At 38.6% G+C, this 23,183-nt stretch overlaps 1 protein-coding gene across 1 annotated transcript in view; it reads left to right on the forward strand.

Annotated features, from left to right (window-relative positions):
* The window catches only part of dab1a (DAB adaptor protein 1a), a 216,379-nt gene that overhangs the window by 115,373 nt on the left and 77,823 nt on the right, over nucleotides 1–23,183 (forward strand). The window contains 2 exon segments of the mRNA XM_051138883.1: nucleotides 5,365–5,504; nucleotides 11,496–11,594. Coding sequence (XP_050994840.1) covers nucleotides 5,365–5,504; nucleotides 11,496–11,594 — 239 coding nt within the window.

Raw genomic sequence — 23,183 nt, forward strand, 5'->3', positions numbered from 1 at the left:
CATGTAAAAGCATCTGATAACCCCTTCAAGCAAGTCACATAGAAAAATACAATACAAATTTAATTTATTTGGGTGAATACAGCATAGTTTTCAATATTACATACATTTAAACTCGTTTAACAAGCATTTTAGACATAAAAAAATGTAACATTTTAAAGTAGAATTTTAATTTTAGTGTATTCAACTGTTCTCTGTAATCAATTTTTACAGAAATAGTGCTAAATCTCATGCCGGTGTGACGCCAAAATCTGAGCTGGTAAAGGGGTGATGTTCGCCAGGTTAACTGTAAACTTTAGACCACCACCTCGCGTTTCACTCGTAGCTGAAAGATGCTACAGTATGACTGACTCCAAAACCTGCCCATAAACAAGCAGTACTGACATTAGAGAACATATTTTAAGATTAAAATCAATACAATAACTGATCAAATCTGTTTGCTTTATGCAAGACAAAAGGCATTTCCATCATGACTGATGCAGCTGACTGGCATCTCATCCTTGTGTTGCGTAAAACAATACAATTTACAGCACAGTAAAGACTTCATAAATTAAATAAAATGTATACAAACCTTCATTTCACTGAAGACATGCAAATCTGCGGCACTGAGAACTGCTCTCTCCTGTAGAGGACTCAAAAAGCCTACGCTCTGACTGACTGTAACTTAGCAGCTGGGTTGTTTCGTCAGAGACAGGCTAAACCCAGCGGTTGGGTAGAAAAAAAGTAACCCAGCGTAAAAAATGACCCAGCAACTTAGTTACAGAAAAACTACCCAGTACCTGGGTAAAAAATATTAAAAATAACCCAATAAAATGACCCAACAAGTTGGACCCAGCATATGGATTAAAAAAATAGCCCAGCACCTGGGTAAAAATATTAAAAATAACCCAATAAAATGACCCAACAAGCTGAACCCAGCATTTGGGTTAAAAAAAAAAATAACCCAGCATTTTTTAGAGTACATGCACATAGCAGTTCAAGCTCCTGTGCCCTTCTTCAATTAGACCTAATGTCAACAGCTCACTGTAGCTGGCTGCCAGAGTTCCCTCATTTTGAAGAGCCATGGGAGTGGGTGATATCCAGACTTCTCTCCAAGAAACCGCAAGCTGTCCTCAGCTTGAATGAGGACTTTGGAGCCCTGCAGGGTAGAGAGCTGGAGCTCATTTCAAGACATCTCTACTTGGACAGTATAGTTGGCAGCCTTCTGACACAGATATACCCACCCACACACTCATACGGTCAGTTCTTTACCGCCAAAGTTCAGTCCCTGAGGTAGGCAGTAATAATAAGCGGCATTGCAGGTGCAGCGGTCTGAACTGAGGGAAATAAATGAGTGTTTATCCTTCCCATTCCTGCCGCTGAGGGACAGCTGAAAGTTATCAGCTTTCCAGAGCTCTCCACAAAGTGTCAGAGTTAGAGTCAGAGTATCGGTTAAAGTACATAAAAATGAAAATTCTGTTTTCATTTTCTCAGCTTCATGTCGTTCCAAACCCATACAACATTTTTTATGTCTATACAAAACTGTTTTTATCCATAAAACAAACGTCAGTGGGGTTCAAAACAACTTTGGAGGCCATTCATTGAATGAAAGAAGACGAGTGAGTTCCTTCCATCATGTGTGCGGTGACCTTCGTGGAGTTGTTAATTCATCATCTTTCATGAATCAAACACTCCTCTTCGTCAGCTGCCTAATGTATGTGTTATGCATGTGAAGGACGTAGACTGCTATTCATTATGGCTCATCTCTTACTTTAGCATGTCACATTGTGTCAGTGTTATTGATATATGTTACACTAGAAGCCCAGAGCAATTTTCCTCACCACTCCTATAGATTAATGATTGTGCAGTTGCTTGGTGACTAGCAGGACAGCCCATAATATACCACAGATTGGCAGTGGATTCCAATGGAGGGATGCAGCATGTCAATACTGTATATGCATATTTGGTACGCTATACACACAAATTGCTGTGTCTCTCCACATGTTTGTGTAAATTACTTGAGTAAATTACATCAGGATTTGGCCAGAATTGTCATTTAGAATTTTTAAATGTTTCTACTTTGTTACAAGCCTTGGGATTGTAAGCCTGGGAATCCAAATTGGGACACACAAACTGGCCCGACAGACACTAGCTGATGGCCAACTGTCAACTTGTTGTGTCCCGGTCTTTACACTCACCCCCCTAAACCTCACTCTTATCTGGGTCACGGCACCAGTGTAACTGGTCTTACTCTTACCACTCAAAGAGTATTCGAATCCGCATCAACCAGCATGGAAGGTTGGTGCACTAACAAGGACATAAAAAAAACACAGCATCAGTTCTAGTGCTTCTCTTTAGGCCCCAAGAGTGAGTTTTACCTGCACAGGTCTTATCTGGCCTCCATTATGCTCTATCCCCAAAATGCCCCCCATCCCCAAAATCTCATTGCTATCTGGATCACGGTTCCACTGTAACTGGTCCTACACCGACCACTCAAAGAGTATTCAAATCAGCATCAACCGACATGGGAGGTTGGGCGCTAACAAGGATGACAAAGACTACAGTGTCAGGTTCTAGTGCTCCTTTTGAGGCCCCAAGAGTGAAATTTGCCTTCACGGTTCTACACTCACCCTAAACCTCAGTCCAATTCAGGTCACAGGACCAGTGTAACTAGACCTACTCTCACCTCTCAAAAAACAGGGTGCAAACCAGCATCAACTAGCACTGGAGGCAAATGCACTAACATGGATACTAAAGACAGCGTCAGTTTTTAGTGTGCCTTTTAAGGTCCCGAGGGGTTAACCTGCACAAGTCTCACCTGGCCTCCATTGCACTCATCCCCCTAAACCTCACTCCGTACGGGTCATGACACCAAAGTAACTTGTCCTACTCTTACCACTCCAAGAGCATTCGAATCTGCATCAACCTGTATGGGAGGTGGGTGCGCAAACAAGGACGAAAAGACGTCAGTTCACAGCGTCCATTCTAGTGGTCCTGTCTAGGCCCAAAAAGTGAGGTTTACCTGCACTGGTCTTATTTTCCCTCCATTACACTCACCCCTCTAAACCTTACTCCCATCCGGGTCATGGCACCAATGTAACTGGCCCTACTCATATCACTCAAAGAGTATTCAAATCTGCAGGGTTTCAAACCAGGGTTCAAACAAGCATCAACTAACAATGGAGACAGGTGCGCTAACAAGGATGCCAAAGACCACAGCATTGGTTTCTAGTGTGCCTTTTGAGGTCCTGAGAGTAGAGTTTACCTGCACAGGTTTCATCTGGCCTCCCTTACACTCAACCCCCCAAACCTAACTCCCATCCTAGTCACAGCACCAATGTAATTGGTCCCACTCTTGCCACTCCAAGGGTATTTGAATCGGCATCATCAGGCATGGGAGGTGGGTGTGCTAACAAGGACAAAAAAGACCACAGTGTCTAGTGCTCCTCTTGAGGCCCTAAGTGTGAGGTTTACCTTCACAGGTCTGCACTCACCCCCATAAACTTCACTTCAATCTGGGTCATGGCACCAATGTAACTGGCAGTACTCTTACCACACCAGGAGTATTCAAATCAACATCAACTGGCATGGGAGGTGGGTGTGCTAACAAGAATGATAAAGACCACAGCATCCAGTTCTAGTGTTCCTCTTAAGTCCCCAAGAGTGAAGTTTACCTTCACAGGTCTACACTCACCCCCCCTTAAACCTTATTCCCAATAGGTCACAGCACCAGTGCAAATCCTAGTTCAGACTACATGACTTTAAACGTCAGCAGATCCCTGTGCTTTTCAGATTACATGACTTGCCGTCTGTCTTGAAGTTGTGGTGTTCACACATATTTTCAAGCGCAGATCAGCTGCTGATTTTCCCCCAATTGTTGACTTGTTAATCTGTCTTAATTTTGGCTTAAAATCCTGTAGTGTGAACTTGGCATAACCTCTCCAATCAGGGTTCAAACCAGCGTCAACTAGAACTGGAGGCAGGTCCAGGCAACACTGTATCTGGTCCGAGTCTCACCGCTCAACAGGACTCAAACCAGTGTCAACCTCCATTGGAGTCAGGTGTACTTAGAAGGACAATAAAAACCGCAGCCTCTATTGTCAGTCATTCACTCAGTTTTGGTACATTTAGTGTACACTGATCTGTTAAACGTTGTTGAATGCTGACATCCAAATTGAGATCCTATAAATTATGTTTAGCTTGTAGCTTTATAAGCTACAGTTTCAAAGTAGCTTTCCAAACAATGGTGCATCCCCCTGCTTGCATAATTTAGTTTAATTCTTGACCCCTCCTTCTCAGAGGAGAGCGTTGCAACAATGGAGAACAAGGAGTATGTAGAAACAAGGTCAACAAAAGATACTCCGATAGCACAACAATACAAGAGCGAAGAGTGACAGAGAGTGCAAGAAAGAGAAATGTCAAACTGGTAAAGGGAGACATACAAAGGGGGTGGATATTGAGGTGGGTTGACGGAATGATGGTGTTTCTGTCAGTAAGGTCTGTCCTTCCTGATCTTTTTTTTTAGTATTATTAAACATATTCCCCTTCCACCATTCCTCCAGTACATCAATTAAGCTTAAGTAAGTTTATGTGTGTCCTGGCAAGTGGCTATTTGCCTTTGTCCACTGATCAAACTGTAGGCTTAGACCTAATTGGGTCTGTTTGTCTTTGCTTCACTGAGCTTGAGCCAGTTAATTGGTCTACATCCTTGGAGGCTCATCGATTGGCCAGTCCAGTTATCCAGTTATAGGCTTTGTGATAAAGGTGTGGGAGGGACCACTTGATCTTTCTAAGCCACGATTGGCTGATAGACGTCCACTTTGATGTGAGAGCTCAAAAAAATATTCAGCTTTCATCCCTCCTATCGCCTCACACCAGACCTGGACGCAGCCTTGTTACTTAGAAACCAACCTTTCCCCATCATGCCTCGGGCCTGACATACCTGCAATTACAGCCACACACATGCAGCAGTCTTGGCCTTCATTCTGAGCTGCGAATATGGCGCCCAACGTGGGGCATCTGTGGGTTAGGGAGGGTTTTCAAAGCTCTGGGTTGATTGTAAACCCCCCGGCTTTGAACAAGCCCGCAGGCTCATGCAGACAAACTCCAGATGGACCTCAACAACTAGACTAAGATAAAAGATGTAACTGCTCAAACAGAACACTGTGTTAGAAATATGAGGATGTGGGCTGGGATAAATACGGGTTATTAGAATATCGCTTGGTATTTTTGTCAGCTGCAAGGGCCAGATTGTGCTGATCGTGGGAAAAGTAATGGCATTTTGAGATGATAGTGGAGAGAGGGAGGAGGAGATGTGCCGCAGATATGCAAAATTCATCAAATGACTGTATGCTTCATCTGTCTCCCTCTCTTTTTTGCTTTCTCCAGGGCAGGACCGCAGTGAAGCAGCTCTGATAAAGCGTTTTAAGGGGGATGGTGTTCGCTACAAGGCCAAGCTCATCGGGATAGATGAGGTCACTGCCGCAAGAGGAGACAAACTCTGTCAGGACTCAATGATGAAACTCAAGGTGTGTGTTTGTTGCTTTCTATATGTTATATATGAATACACTGTTCAGAAGTTTGGGATCAGTAAGATTTGTAATGTTTTTTAAGGAAATCTCTTGCTCATCAAGGCTGCATTTATTTGATTAAAAAATACAGAAAAAACACTAATATTGTGAAACATTATTGCAGCTTAAAAAAGTGGTTTTGTTTTTTAATATACTGTAAAATACAGTTTATTCTTGTGATGCAATGTTGCATTTTCAGCATCATTTCTTCTGTCACATGATACTTCAGAAATCATTCTAATATGCTGATTTATTATCAGTGTTGGAAACAGTTGTGCTGCTTAATTATTTATATATATATATATATATATATATATATATCATTTTTTTTGGAAACTGATTTTTTTAAGGATTCTTTGATGAGTCAAACTTTAAAAAGAACAGCATTTATTTAAAATTGAAATCGTTTTTAACAATATATGCTACCTTTAATTTTTTTTCTTTGTTTTGATAGAAATGAATGCTTTTATTCATTGAGAATGTGTTAAACTGATAAAAAAATACGTAATAAAGTAATAAAGACTTATATTGTAAGAAAAGATTTATATTTTGAGTAAACACTGTTAATTTTAACTTTTAATTCATCAAAGAATCTTTAAAAAAAGAATCACAGGTTCCAAAAAAATATTAAGCACCACAACTGTTTCTGACATTGATAATGAATTAGCTATTAAAGTGATTTCTGAAGGATCATGTGACACTGAAGACTGGAGGCATGGCTGATAAAAATTTAAGTTCGCATCACAAAAATAAATTATATTTTTAAAATGTATTAAAATAGAAAAGTATTACTTTAAATTGCAATACTATTTCATAATATTATATATATATATATATATATATATATATATATATATATATATTTTTTTTTTTTTTTTTTTTTTTTTTTTTTTTTTTGATCAAAGAAATGCAACTAAGTGGGTAAATTTGAATATGTGTCAGGGTGTTTATTTTATTTTATTTTATTTTATTTTATTTTAAAAAATTCAGGCATGTCTTTGGAAAAATAATGAGTTTTAATGTATAAAAAAAATATAATATTTTTGTTCATTTTAAATATGCACATGGTTTTCTTTAAGGTTTAGTTTTGGGGTTTAAATACCAGTAGTATGTATAATGAACCTTATTTAAAAACAACAATAATAAATATTTTGTCAATCCTCATTTAATTAGCTACATAAAAGTGTAAATTCAGTTGGGCTGAATGAATAAGCCACATCCATTAGATTGGTTAATGAGCCATGTGAACACCAGAGGTCACACTACCATGTGTATGTGGGTTGCTCTATTTGTGTATGCATGTACGCCCCTGATACACATAACTAGACATTGATACACATTGTCTTGATGCCTCCAAAAGTCAGTGTCTTATTGTATGTCCGCCATAAATTACACCCTTTTCACCAGCGTTTAGATTAGTTTCTTAGTGTGTTTGAGAGAGAGGGTGATTTCACCGTCTGATTTGCATGTTGGTCTGATTGGAATGTCCAGACTGTTATTGATCAGAGCTGTTTACCTCTCACTCATCCAGACACATAATCTATACTCATATTCCCACAGTCCACCACTCCTTAGCAAACAAATGAGTCTCGTAGTGTCATTTTTAATCTCTTATTCCTCTCTCTCACTCTTTATGTCTCTCTGGTCATCATGCTGTCAGTAAGAAGAGTTTAAACAACAGTCTTTTCATATAATCCCTATCCTCCCTTGATAATCATCCCACGTAGCACTATAAAAATTTCTTTAAGCGTCTGTCCAACTTCTCCTGCCCTGTGCCGGACTGCAAAATAAGATTTACATTTTATATTTCACGTCTGCATCTTTTTTCACTATAGCAACACTTATGCACACACTTTCACTTCTGAGTTTGAAATGTCAGAGCTTGTGCTCTTTTCGCCGTGATCTTCCAGCTACTGGCATTAGAGCGGCTCATTCATCATCTTGCCAGCACATATGGATAGGCATAATGGTGTGCTAACATACATCATATGACTGACGGATGCTGCTCCCTGCACACTTGAAAGGAAGATCAAGAAACAGGCGCATCTGATTGGCAAGGACGTATTATGGTCCGGGAAGACTTGAGGGCTCCAGCTGTTTGGAGAAACGCCCAAACCCACCCCAAACACACACCTTGGAATGGATTAGTTATGTGAAGCAAGACAATTCAGCTTTTGGATGATCATCATTGCAACTTCATATTTTGCGAATCGGACTTGACAAGTGGTTTATGAAAATAGATAAAAACGAGTTGATTTAGGTCTGCAGTGTGATATTTTCTTATCACAGTGACTGATTTTGGCAAAGGCAGCGCACAACCATCTGGGGTGGCACTTTTTTCTCCATACCACTCTCAGCTTCTCTATCACTCATTTGAAGGAGTTTTACAGAAGGATGGCGCTTTCTGTTCCTCCTACCCCTCTTGTTGAAAATTAATTGTGTCCGGTGTGAATTTGTCTGTGGGTGAACAGTACAGATTAAGCATGTCTGTGAATTACAAAATGAAATGCATTGCTATTTGGTTTATTAAAAGTGCAAAATGTACTCATGCATTCAAAAATGTGTTAATATTACTAAAAACTAAAAGTCACCTTAGTTTAATTATGTTCATTTGGTTTTGTATGTTATTCAATTGCTGTTGACAAAATATTACATTTGCTGTGCCTTGTGTCGGGACACTATGAGCCTCTCAGAGTGCAGCCCCTGGTATATTGTAAACAATTATCATCATTTTAATAGTAAAAACGCTCCTGCAAAAACCTGCTATTCTCTTGCTATGTACAGTGATGAACTGTAGTACATATACTGTATATTCTTTCTATATAGCCTATTAGTATTTACTTTCAAACTGTGTTCTTTGGTGGTTGTCATAATAGGCAGATTGTAGTACTTCAGCAGGTTGGTAAATCAATATTATAGTGGTGAATTAATTTTACTTTTTCACTGTAAATTTAAAGGGACTTGTATGGCTTAATATAACATAAATTATGTATTTTGCTAAAATATGTACTGAAACATTTATTTTATTTAAAAATCCACATCGTTTTATACATATTTTGGACTATGGCACCATTATTTCGATAACGTGAAGTGTTTGCACTCTGTGGTCTACTGGTGCTACCTGTTGCTATTTTTATACCAACACAACTTCAAAAATAAAATACTGATATGTTGCCACATTGTGCAGCTTTTTGTTGTAATTTTCAGTCGAAGGGCAACAAGAGAAGCGATGTAAGTCTTCACTGCTTTCCTAGTGATAAGAAGAGGAGAAAAGAATGGGAAGATGCCTGTGGACAAAAAAACTTCCTAAAGACCTGCAACTTTGTTCTGTCCACTTTAACCCTAAAGACTTTGAGGTTTTTAGTAGAGAACAGCTACTGAAAGAGCTTACAAATGGCAGAAACAAGAAACACTAGATGCCGACGCTTGACATGACACCGCGGCCACTGTAGCAGTTTTTAGCATTAATTTCTCTCAATATCCAGGGGGCTTTTAGACTCCTTGTGGAAAAAAAATCAATAGTACAGCATTTGGTTTAAGCCTATGCTTATATGCATCACCACCTGTAAGCTCTTTCAGTAGCTGCGGTCATTGTATCAATATTTTATTTTTCGAGTTGGGTTGTGATCTAGCAAAAGCTAGAGCCAGAGTGCAACCATTTAACATCATTGAAATAATGGCACTCCGCATAGCTGAAAATATGTATAAATCTTATAAATTTTTTTAAATAATGCAAATCTTTCATGGGTTTTCTACTGTATATTTCTATAAGAAACATTATTTATGTCATATTAAGCCAAGAAAATTATAACGGAGAAGTCCACTTCCAAAACAAAGATTCACATATAATGTACTCACCCCCTTGTCATCCAAGATGTTCATGTTTTTCTCTCTGCAGTTGTAAAGAAATTATGTGTTTTGAGGAAAACATTTCTGTTTTTCTCCATATAATGGACTGATATGGTGCCCCGATTTTGAACTTCCAAAATGCAGTTTAAATGCGGCTTCAAACGATCCCAAATGTGGTTGTAAACGATCCCAGCCAAGGAAGAAGGGTCTTATCTAGCGAAACGATGGGTTATTTTCATTTAAAAAAATACAATTTAAATACTTTTTAATCTCAAACGCTCGTCTTGCCTTTCTAACCTCTGTATTCTGCCTCACGACAGTTAGGGTATGTTGAACAACTCCAATCGTATTTGCTCCCTCAATTTCAAAAATCATTTGAACATGCAAAGACGATCAAACACCCTTAACAAAAAAGGTAAAACAGCGATATAGAATGATTTTGAAGTTGAGGGAGAACATGAGATGGGAGTTTTTCGACATACCCTAACTGTCACGAACCAGAACAAAAAACAGTCCAGGCAGAGTAAGACAAGACGAGTGTTTGACATTACAAAGTATATAAATTGTATTATTTTTGTGAAAATAACCAATCATTATGCTTACAACCTCATTGGGGATCGTTTGAAGCTGCATTTAAACTGCATTTTGGAATTTCAAAGTCGGGGCACCATATCAGTCCATTATATGGAGAAAAATGCTGAAATGTTTCCCCCAACACATAATTTCTTTACGACTAAAGAAAGAAAGACATGAACATCTTGGATGACAAGGGGGTGAGTACATTATATGTGAATCTTTGTTTTGGAAGTGGTCAATTCACCAATCATCAAAAGAAGCAGTGATCCCTTGGGAAAACAAGCTTCAAAGGCTTTTTCTCTACAGTGGACTTTTAAGGGTTAAATGTAAAAGTGGACAGTCAGCATTTTAGTCTCTGGTTGATAGCTAATTCAATAGCCTTAAATGTTCAAGAGAAAATAGTCTCTCTCTATTCTTCTCTCTCATTTGTCTTTCTCTCATTTAAACAAAATAGGCTGCATTTACACTGTCAAACAATTCAGTTTTTTCCCTTTGATGTCTGGCATTTTGAATGCGTGTAAAGAACAAAAGCACATATGGGTTCTTTATTAATTTATTATTTAGTTTTTTTTTAATTGAATTAGATTAACTTTGTTTTAAATTTGTTTTTATGTAACAACTGTACACAATAATTTAAAGTTATTAGCTAGCATGTAAGCAACATTACCAAAGAAATTACAATTATTCATGTATTTTATTACCTTGCATCTGCTGAATGACCTATTGCAAAGCCATTCCAAAACAGGCACAAAACATTGCAGTGTTGACCAATTATTCTTGTGAAACACTGGACAGGGGCAAACGGATTTATTTACTTGGTGGTTCACACTGTTTATGCAGTTTAATTTGCTATTTTCTTGCTCTCTGTTCTCAATGCAATGGTTTAAATTAGGATACATTACTTTATGCAATGTTTTGGATTATGCGGGGAAAAGAAATTCATTATGAATTGTGCCGAAATGTTTGTTCATGCAGTAATATAATTTTATTATGTTCCTTATTATGTGAGGAGGGGATATGAGGACACAAACAGGCAATTACTAATGGAAAATAAGTAAAGTCAGCCTTTTTCCCCTTCAGTTTCACCCAAACTTTCAAGGTGAATGGCGGTTTTGTGACCAGATGAGCAGCATGTTGTGTATTTGGTGTTTCCTCATTGTATTTTCAGTAAACATTCTGCATAGATGAGCTGGTCCTTGTAGTCAAGTAGAAGAACTGAAGGGGTTAAACATTTGGCTGGGGATGGTTTGATATGTCTACTTTTGAATGACCATCTGTAGAGAAAGATCAGCAGAATGGTGTAATTACAGCATCTACCAGTAGAGTCTCTCCAAACCAGCACATATCAGAACCTCCAAACCCGAAATCGTTGAAAACAGAGAAAATGAATCAATTTCTTTACATAACAGCTAATTCTCCCCAAGGACTGCAGCAAGTAGCGAAAGCCGCCGTTCCCTGTTCTGTTTCTGTTTTATCTGCATTTCTTTTTTTCTCATGTTTCTGTTTTCATCTTCTTGTCTGCAGGGAATCGCAGCCTCTGCGCGGTCTAAAGGAGAACACAAACAGAAAGTTTTTCTCACTGTGTCCTTTGGAGGGATCAAGATCTTCGATGAGAAGTCGGGGGTGAGTCGGGGAAGGGCGGTGGGAATTGTGTCCTGTCACTACCCGTGATCCTTTGAAGCAAGTGTCTGAGCCACAAATACAAATCCTCAGATGCCTAACCTGGTTTCCGTTTGTTTCATCTACAAAAAGGACATTTTGTGCTTGTCATTACTTTGGAGATATGTTGAAGCTAATATCTACCTTTCCCTTCATCAATGTATTGATCGACAGCAAGTGCTATAAAGAAGCCGGCATTAGTAAAATCCTCAATGGGAGAGCTAATTGCAACAACAAACACGGGATGAGCTGGGATGTCCAATTCAAAGATGATTCTTAAGAAATTGTTCTTTTAATGAGTCAGTCAGACGGATTTGTTATACAAGACAATCTCATATTAGCTTGTGAGTCAGCGATTTGAATCAGACTAAAGGCCCTTTCACTCTAAGAACGATAAATATAAGATATAAACTATAATTAAAGCTGAAAGCGGCATTGTAAGGGCCCTCGCACCCCCACCTTTAGGAAAACACCGAATGGTGAGCAATATGCATTTAAAGTGGTAAATATAGGAGGAATATATCAAAGTCATTTATATGTGCCAAATGTCCTGCTTCCAGCTGGCTATGACTATAACTAAATATTGGCATGTAGATGTTTTCAGACCAGCACTTTTAAAAAAAACATATGAAGTTTGTTGCAGATTGAACATGGTGTGTTTGAGTTAGTGTAAAACAAGCCATTTCCTTTCGCCAGATGATAACAGAACATTGACCTTCAGATGTGTTCAGACCAGGACTCTTATCAAACACATGAAATTTGGGGCAGATCGGACATTGTATGGCAGAGTTATAACAACTTCCTTTTTCAATGGCAAAACATCAAACTTTGTCTGGCCGCCACGGACATGCCCTTTAACAAAAACTCAAGATCTTCGCAATTTAACATTGCACAGGCCTTTAGAGGTGACTGACTAAATATAATGTTGATGTCATTAAATCTCTATGAGGAGTTTGTTACAGAGTAAAACATGTCACTTCCTGTTGCCAGCAGGTGGCACTATGGCTATAACTTAATATGGTCACTGTATGTCTGTATTATAACAACTTCCTGTTTCACTGCGAAACATCAAAGTTTGTCAGGCTGCCACGGACACACCCTTTAATGAAAACTCAAGATATTCTCAATTTATCATCACACTTTAGATTCCACTGATCAAATTTGGTGTTGATCTGACTATATTTCTAGGAGTTTGTTGAAATACAACACCTGAAAATGGCAGATTTTCACCGTATTTGGCACATGAGTTTTCGAGCATGATTAGGCCGATTTATTTTCGCACCATCGGTGCTCAGGCACTATAACTATATTTTAGCGATAACGTTCTGTCTATTACAAACCATGCAGACTTTATGATGTACTGCCTCTTTAAATGCTCGAGCTCATTAAAAGCAAGTGGATGCTGATTGGATGTCAGTGTTTTTGTTCATAAGATAGAAAAACAAATAGTTTTGAATGTGATTCTAACAGTATCGTTCATCGGTGTCGCTATTGTAGTGTGGCATTTCCCAACTGTCGCATTAGAATGATTTTTAAAACTTTATAGTTGTTGTTATCGTTACAAGTCAGTTAACTGAAGTTGACAACTAAATTCGTTACTAAACTGTGGACCAATTGTTGATTACGTTTGAACCAAAACTCTCAGTGAGATACTTTAATTTATGAAACTTTTTTAGTCTGTTTATATCACAATGTGAAACTGAAAATACATATTTACAATAATAAATGGTATTCTGATAAAACATTTTAATATATTACAAAAATGTCATTGGTTATTGTTTGGGGTAAGGCGTAAAATTTTAAGGTTGAATCAGCTTTAAGGGAAAGTTTTTTGGGGAGTAAACAGGTATATTCCTTTTTAAAATGCTGAAATATTCTTTTTAAAAAGCAATATTTATATGGCCAAAATATAGTTAGGATTGCTAGAGTGATAGCATCAGTCTGAAATATAGTAATTTATACCACAATAAACCAGTTCTGAAAAGTCATGTAATTGCACTACAGCAACTGTCTCTGACCAGATGAAATGTGTACAGGCCTTAAAAAATGCCCCAAAATAATAATTACTTCACAGACATAACTCAGAAATTAAAGTGGATTCTGCTTGTGAACCGTTAGTTTATAGTCTACTGCTGATGGCTCTTCAAGAGGCCCTCAAAAGTTTGGGTCGATAGCGAAAGATGGTTTTTGTGTGTTAGTGTGCGGTTGCTGTAAGCAGGCTCGAGTCTGCTCTGTGTCGGGCGGGGGTGAGGCCATCCTTTGGGAGAGGTAAGCCTGTGTTAATGATGCGTTTTAAAGAGAGGAGCGCTCTCCGGGGAAATCAGAGAAGCCTAATTGAACAGACTTCTTAGAATAGAACAACCGTAGCTTTACAAGACCCATCTGCAGGGCCTTACGCCATCTTGATGGAGAGTAAATGGCAATAAGAGCTAGTGAATCACACCTGAGCTACTTATAAACGGAGGGAATAATGCTTATTTATGAAGTATCAGACCGAATCACGTACATCTAAGTGCTGTTTCACAGAAGCAGAGTTCGAAAGTGGAGTTCATTTGGTGACAGTTATTGATTCGCCTCTCTCTTTCTTGTTGTGAAGTGCCACTGAGCTCTTTTAGTTTAAAACCAGTTTGGACATTATTTTTAAAAAGAGTATTTTTGTCAGTGTCTTCATTAGTTCCACAGATTTACAGCGCTACAGAACATTCAGAGCTGTATTAATTACTCACCCTCATGTTGTTCTAAATCCGTACATCCTTTGTTCATCTTCGGAACACATTAAGATATTTTTGATGAAATCCGCAAGCTTTCTGACCCTGCATAGACAGCAATGCAACTGACACATTCAAGGCCCAAAAAGGTAGTAAGGACATTGTTAAAATAGTCCATGTGACATCAGTGGTTCAACCGTAATATTATAAAGCTACGAAAACACTTTTTGTGCCCAAAGAAAAAAAAAAAAACGACTTTATTCAACAAATTCTTCTCTTTTGTGCACGCAAGTCAACTGTAGTAACATTGCATGAACTGTTGGGGCCAACAGAGAAGCCTAATGTTGTCATACTTTCTGTTCAAGAAGACAGACAAGAACCAGAAAAAGACTTGTCTAAGTAAATGAAGAGCCGGTTTTAAGATTTGTAACCACTTTTTTAGAGCTGATCATTTCAGCTGATTATATATAAGCAAATAAACGTTGATTGTGAACAGCCAGTGTGGCTGATAAATCTCTGTTCAGGGTTCAGTGTTGTACCAGTGAGTGCCGGTGATAAATGAGAGGTTAGTATGTGAGCACAGTGTGCTCTGTTGTCATGGCGCCAGGAGGTGACCTACATGACAAGGTTTTAATCTGTCATTGATGCACTGATCTATTAGCACCATGACCTTTTGCTCTCTTTGTGAGTGTGTACCTGTCTGAGTGTGTATGTGGTTAATTATCGCTCTGCAATTGCATCACTACATTTATCAAGTAATGCTGCTGTTGGTTTAGCACTGAATCTAGTGCAGCGATGACATTTTATCAGATGTCAGTTTTGAAACTTTACCTCAGTACTGTATATTTGTTACCAGCCATGGAACTGAATTTAGTTTTGGTAGCTTAAATGTGCTCTTTATTTTATTAGATTTAATTTTATTAATGGAGTTGAATGGAGTTTATTAATGGATTAATTTTATTAATGGAGTTGAACAATTTTAAAGGGGTCTTATGATGTTGCTAAAAAGAACATTATTTGGTGTTTTTGGTGTTATGTAATGTGTTTATGCAATCTGGGGTTAAAAAAACATTATTTTTCACAGTGTACATTATTGTTGCTCCTCTCTGCCCCGCCTTTCTGAAACGCTTTGATTTTTACAAAGCTCATCATTCTGAAAAGCGAGGTGTTCTCTGATTGGCCAGCTATCTGGAGCATTGTGATTGGCCGAATACCTCAAGCGTGTGATGGAAATGTCATGCCCCTTACTATGTTGTGATGCCGTTTCACGGCGCAACGAGACAAAAACAATAAAACCCATTAAAAATGAGGCTTTTTTTGCATCCAGTGAGGATATAACTACTGATTATAATGACTCACACTGTCTCTTTACATGTTGCGTCGCGTCATGTCGTGCCGCAGAAACATAACACCATGTCTGCATTTGTGATTGTAGAAATGACAAACACAAAGCACTACTCTACACTGCTTAAAACATGCGTTTGAATAGTCAGTAGCAAATTCTTTAAATATGAAAATGTACTTACAGGCTGTGAGTCAGAAGCGCCAGACTGTCCTTTCAACGCTGGAATTGCCCCACTTTATAGTCTTAACCCTTTGTGTACAGCTGGCATTGTAGGCTGCTCTCCCAGGTTCAGGAAACAGTCCTCCATAAAATGTGCAGCTCCAACTCGAATATTTGCGTTGCACTGTTCTGGAACAGTCTTGTAAATATAACTAAACCACTGATTTTGTCCTCATTTGGAAGGCTAAACAAAGTACTGCAACAATACTACAGCCAGAATAAAAAGTTACTCCTTTTTTTGCATATATATGGGCGGTGTTATGCAAATCTACCCACACCGTGACGTAGACATGTGGGAGCGTTTAAACAAGCCATTTTAGGAAGGCGTGGCTGAGTCTTAACTTTTATAATAAATATCTCTTTGGGTTGGAAACTTTAAGCTTTGCAATTTTACAGATCTTATGTATGCGCAAACAGCTTGTCATATGACCCCTTTAACCCAGGCCTCTAAAAACACTTGATTTAAAAAAAGGGCACTTATTATGCAAAATCAACTTTCACGTAGTGTTTGGACATAAATGTGTATTGGCAGTGTGTGAACACAACCACCGTACAATGATAAAAATCCACCCACTCCTTCTTTTTTAATCCCCAATAAACCAAGCCAGTCTCATTAGGCATGCAGTTTTGACTCTAAAAGCAGTGTGATGTCACAATGTTTATGCCATGCCCAAGACCGCTGACTGACAGTCCAGCATCGCCATAGTTTCCGCCCTCAGCAAGCTATGTTTGGTTGTACGCTGCCCTCCATTTTCTCCATGATTGAGCAGCTAACGTTAACAATGTTTTGTTAGCAATCACAGTGTTCTGTGTTTGGCTGTAAGACACACAAGTCTTTATTTTTCTCCCAACATCTGAGCCACTGAGGGCACAGTGGATTACTGTTCTTTTTCAAGTTAATGCGCCTCAATCTAACTAAATACGTTTCTATCTGGGCAAATCATTTCACTCCAGACTGCTTTGTGAATGTCATGTTGCTTTAGTTCAAAGCTAATATTTTAACCTCTATTTGTGTGTGTACGTTATCTAAGTATTTTAAATGATCAGCACCACGCTGCCGAGATTAGTTCGCACCACCCTGTCCATTTCGTGGCGCTAGCAAGCACATCCTCCCTGCGCTGTTGAGTCGATCGCGTGACTCGATGACAGGTCAGCGTGGCGCAAGCTTTGTAACATCTGTGCTGTTTTGTCCCACTTTTGGCATGTTTGGCCTCCCATATGTACAGCTGAACACCGGTTTATTTGCTCTTAGTGTTGTTTTTGGTTGGTAACCATACCTCTTTATTGCTGTAGGTATGCAAAGCTCAGATGTATACAGTAACCCCTCCTCTGAAGACGGGGCGGGAATATGCAGCTCATTTGCATTTAAATTGATATATACCAAAACTTTTTGTAGACATCCCCCAAAAATTACATTTTCCACATGTTATCATAAATGATTTGTGAAGAACAAAAGAGATATTTTAAATGATGTTGGTAACCAAATCATTTTGTTGAAAATTTAATTCCACAATTTTTTTAAGTGAACTGTCTCTTTAAATCTGTGAGGGTCACACTATCATTCATACTTCTTACTCTGGCAAGAGTTTAATTTGGACTCTGAGACTGAGCCAATGCAGTGAGCCGGATTGATGCTCTGCCCTCTCTATTACTGAGTCCTATAGTGTTTGCAGTGGTTCTCGCAGGGTTTAGAGATGTTATAGAGTAATAGAGGGTAGTGTGTGTGTGAAAGAGAGAGAGCTGCACTGTGGGTTGTTGATCACATTGATGGTTTATAAGGTAAAATGACTGGACCATGTCATATGGCTGTGCTGGAAGACATTAGACTTTAGTTGTGCTGTCTACTGCTTCAGACAAAGCTATACTTCATATCCGTACCTCTTTCTTTTTAGCTCTATCTTTCTTTTCCTTTCACATGTTACTGTTTGCAGTTTCATTAGATACATCTGGTGCACTTTAGAATTAAACACTGAGACTCTACAACAGAAAATTTTACTTGAGCAAACCAGAAGAGAGAAGAAAGTGAGACTGAAAGCCTCTTTGGGATTCATCAGCTTTCCTCATTGTCCTTTTTGTGTAGTTGTTCCAGCTTCATCTGCCTGTCCTCCCCTCCCTCCTTCACTCTTTTCCTCCTTGGCATTGGCTGTCCCCTCCAGGCCCTCCTCTGATGAAGAGGAGCTGCTTCCTGATTTCATTATGGTGACTCAGTGGACGGCCGTGTGCGGTACTGTGACTCGGTTAATCGTATTGCAGTCCTGCTGTCTGAAGGCCTGCCAAGACCAGCCACTTGTATTATTAACTCTCCCACAAAGAGGGAGACCAGAGCAGAAGCAGAAAACAGGGAGGCCTCCGGCCCGCTGCCACCTCCAAAACTCCTCCTCAGTTAGAACTGCAGGCCTGTTTACACCAGGAAAGCCAATAATACCTAAAGAAAGCTATTTGTTAGCATTCACATTCATCTCGCTAACAGTTGCTCAGCTCAATGACTATTTTTCTATATTTCTGGTCGACTAGTAGTCGTTCATTTTAAGCGTTAGTCGACTATTAGTCATAAATCATAATAATGTGCCTTTAATTACATACATAGCACTCAAATAATAATATAATAATTATGAATGTGTCAGGGAAAAACAGCAAGGAGGCTGTGTTTTAATAATTTATTGATAACTAGTGATAACTAAGTTGATAACTTTCTTTATTTTTGGCTGAAGAGATGAAGACGACGACGCTGACTCGTCATCTCCGCATTAGTGGATGCGCCTGTTTGCATGTTTCTGAGAATATTTGTTTTACATTTAAATTGGTTAATTTGAAGGTAGACATATCGCTCTGTATAGATATAATTTTCATGTCTGTAAGGCAACTATACACAGAGTTTCGAAGTTTCGTGCTCAAGTTCACAGAGACCGAGACTGCAGAAAGAGCATCCTGTTTGCTTTAATTATTTTACAAAAGCACAACATTTTGTTGTTATTATGAGTGCACACAAATAATAAACATGAGATAAATTACATTTATCTGTATGACCAAAAATTACAGGGTATTTTAAGAGCAAGCGACTGACCCGGCACCTCCATCTGTCGCGTAGTGAGCATGCTACTATTCACTTCGCACATACACTTTAATAGCACACATTTTTCTAGGTTAACATTAGATTGAGTGGCCATGTAAATTGCTACTACTACACATTTCAGATGAATAGCCATATTTGAGCTTGTCCGCGTTTGGTTGTCCTGCTCGATAGACCAGTCTCTAACGATCTGTCCGTCATGGACTGCGTGACTTCGCCACTTTCCGTGGATTTTTTTTTTTCTATGACTAAACGACTACTAAAATTTTGGTTGACCAAGTCTCTTCTCGTCGACTAATGGTTAGGGGGGACAGCCCTATTAAATACTAAGTAAAACAAAACTGTATGACTTAAAACTTCTGACAAGATTCTAAAGTATGCATCCAGAGGAGATGCATACTTTAGAGATGCATACAAGATTCTAAAGTATGCATCCAGTCATACTATCCCATGAGGCCATGGGAGAGGTTTTGTGAATGGCAGTGACAATGACAACATGACAAATGTAGTATGTTCAGATTACATTCTCACAAAACACATTACATAATTTATAAATTAACATAATTTTACATTACATAAATGTGTGTTGGCAGTGTGTGTACACAACCACCCTATTATGATAAAAATCCACCCAGTGGTATTTTTGTGCACTTTATAAGAAATATCCCCTATTTCAAATCAGGCAATTCTCAGCTTCACGATAGTTGATTAACATCTTACCTTAAACCGCCCTGACTAAGCAGTAACCTTTCAACTCCGACCGTCTACTTGGTGCAAGGGGAAGACAACAATGTCTCCGCTTGAGCGATTGAGGTGTTTTGTTGTTGGATGTAATAATGATCATAGCAGTCATCATTTACTCCAGACATCTGAGCCGCTGAAGACGCAGAGGATTAATGTTACTTTTGTTTTTGAAGGAAATGCGCCCGGGCGACCTACATAAATGCGTCTATGTTTGTGCGATTCATTCGTAATGCAGCTTCACCTACAGTAGAAATGAGTATAAGGGTTTTTATTCAACTTTGGAAATTGCCTTTCTTAAGAATGTTTTAGTTAGCACGTTTAGTGGCTAAACACGGCTAAATGCGTCTAACGTAAACAGACTGGCTCGTCACCCCACAGAAGAGAGGGGAGGGGTGAGCTGAGCTCATCAGCATTTAAAGAAACATGCAATATTATGGCTCGCTTTTAACAGAGGTGATTTTGACATGGTAAAAAGGGTGTTTTTTTTACACTACCCATGAGAAATGTTAACCAAAGTATGTTATAGACTTCTCATTAAAACCCTAAAGAATCATATCAACTTGTGGAAAATGGTCATCTGATGACCCCTTTAACAAAAATCACAGTAATTACTTGCTAAGCTAATCACATGCTAAAAATATACATAGTATATTTTTATAGATGCTAAAAAATACATAGTAAACACAAATATTAGGCAGTACAGTCCATGTTATGTAAATTGCTAACTATTGCTAACTGTTTTTAGTCATTTAACATTTACCAGTATTAAAGGAATTGTAAGTAGGCTATATTTTAAACATCTTTCTAGCTTCATCTGACAACTTTTGTCGTCTTCTTCTTTAGTGAGCATTTTCTCGTTAAACTTGTAATTGCCGAAAGTAAGTATATTCTAGAAATCACATACCAGCTGTATGTTCTCTCTCCCTGCAAAACACGGTTTGCAGATATACCGTATGGATTCCACAGAAAAGTGATTTTTCAGAATGACTCCAGCTCCTCGTATCTAGTGTGTCCAATTTGGTATCCAGATTCAGTCTTCATATATGGTTTCATAAGTCACAAATAGTATGCAGGGAGAGTCATCTTTGATTCTGTGCCACTGATTTGCATGGAAATGAGATCTGACCCATCCAATCGAGTGGTCTAATGCATGCAAAAAGCAGCTGTTGATGTAATGACTATATCTGTTCCACTTACTCTAATATCATTAGACGGAATGAGTGAGCTAGCATGTGTGTGCGTGTGTACGTGTATGTGTGTGTGGAGAAAGCACATGAAGAGAGGGCTAGTAAAATGAACTGAAGTGTTCTCAATCAAAAAACAGTAATAAAACAGCAGGGTCGTGAATTGAATGCATTAGAGTTGAGCCGGATACTCGGCTGAAACGAGTATCCGGCACGGATAAAGCACTTTTGCCGAGTACGAGTATCATACGAGTAATACGAGTCAATATCTGTGCTCGGATTGAATAAAAATTCTCATTGGGTAGTTTACTGTGTCTGCGTTCTGTGATAGGCTAGTCACAGCGCCCCTCCCCTACACACATATAGATTTATTGTGTTGCTGTGTCCTATGAGGCGCCACGTAGGATTTAAATCAAACTTCGCTTATCAATACATACATAAAACACGTGCATATACACCTAGAAATTACTTGCATATACATGTATACTGGTGGATGTTCAAAATATACATATGAAATACACGTGCACACTAATATGAAATCCATACCAATACATCTTTTATTAGTAATGAATACATATACACTTGTGAATAACTTGTATATACATATAAACTTAACGCATGCCTACGCTAAAAACACTCGCTTATACATATAAACTTGATCCATGCATATACACCTACAACAACACGCACATATACATATAAACTCGCTGCATGCAGACACACCTGTACATACTCGCATACACATATAAACTTGATCCATGCATATACACCTAAAAACACTCGCACATACATATAAGCTCGTTGCGCGCATATACACCCATAAAACACTCACGCAAACATACAAAATACATTTCAGGTAAGACGCATGCTTGAGTTGTGTATATACATATATGCAAGTGATTTCATATGTGGATGTGCGTGAACTTTTCAGTGCAAACGGAAGGCATCTCAGTGTAAACGGAAGGCATCTCAGTGTAAACGGAAGGCATCTCAGTGTAAACGGAAGGCATCTCAGTGCAAACGGAAGGCATCTCAGTGTAAACGGAAGGCATCTCAGTGTAAACGGAAGGCATTTCAGTGTAAAAGGAAGCAGCGGCACTTCCGGCGGAATTTCCAGATGCCGGGGCATTTTAAAACGCTTAATATGACTTAATACATTAAAATAGTGTTTTAAAAAGACCTTTAATATAGCATACGATGTACCGGGCGAATTTCCACTGGGCACTTTTCAAAATCCCATTCAGCACCGCCGAGAGTTCGCGCGATCGTTCAAACAAAACCGAAAGTAAAACGCGCACGCGCCTTCAAAAGCAATTTTAATACCCCGCGTTTAGAGCGCGACTCCCCAATGCGTGCAAATTAGGCTACATAACATATTTATTCTGTATTTCATAAATAAATAAATAAATAAAAAATCACACTGCTCAAGGTTAAAAAAAGAAAGTTATGTTGAAATGAAAACTCTTGTTCATTACATTTTACTTCATAATTGCAACCGCATGTGTTGTATTCATTGTTGCAAAACTTGTTCTGTATATAGTTCGTTTGTTATCATGATCAAAACCACTGATCTGAAGCTCAATGCTGATGCTGTCATGTAAATAGTTTTCTAATCAGCAATAAATATAACAATTTCTGATCAACCCATATCAATTGCATGCTTAAAATAACATACCGGTTAAAGCCCCGCCCATTTCAAGACAACATGACCCACTTCCAGGTTAAATCCCACCCACTTCCGGGTTAGGCCCCGCCCACACCGAGTACAGATACAGATACAGATAATTCATATGGTTAACAGATACAGATACAGATACAGATAATGCTGTACTCGCTCATCCCTAGAATGCATTAATGTGGTACGGTTCACAAAATACAACTAAATAAAATCAAAATATATATTTATATATCTGAGTAGGTAGTTAGCATATAATGAAATTAATTTAGCAATTATACTATTTCCAATTGGTTAAAATGGATTAACAGATTAAAAGATGCACATTTTTAATATTTTGAGGATATATTTGACTAAGAGGAGTCCCAGAGCTGCTGCTGCTGCTACAGTACAGTAAGTTGGCAACTAAAAGCATGAGATAAAATTCTTCAGTTGCATGGCATTTCAAGTCTGCTTTACGCTGTCAAGAGTTATTAGTCTCTGCACCTACTGTCTCTCTCTGCCTTTTCCTGCCCATATGCTAGGTTTTCCCAGAGGCGTCTATGGGCGGCTCATTTCTGAAGTTCTTTTCCAATCCCGCTCTCAGAGGAGTCATTTTGGCTGCCCAC

The sequence above is a fragment of the Labeo rohita genome, chromosome 20 (assembly GCF_022985175.1).
Source record: "Labeo rohita strain BAU-BD-2019 chromosome 20, IGBB_LRoh.1.0, whole genome shotgun sequence".
In the NCBI taxonomy this organism is placed as follows: Eukaryota; Metazoa; Chordata; class Actinopteri; order Cypriniformes; family Cyprinidae; genus Labeo; species Labeo rohita.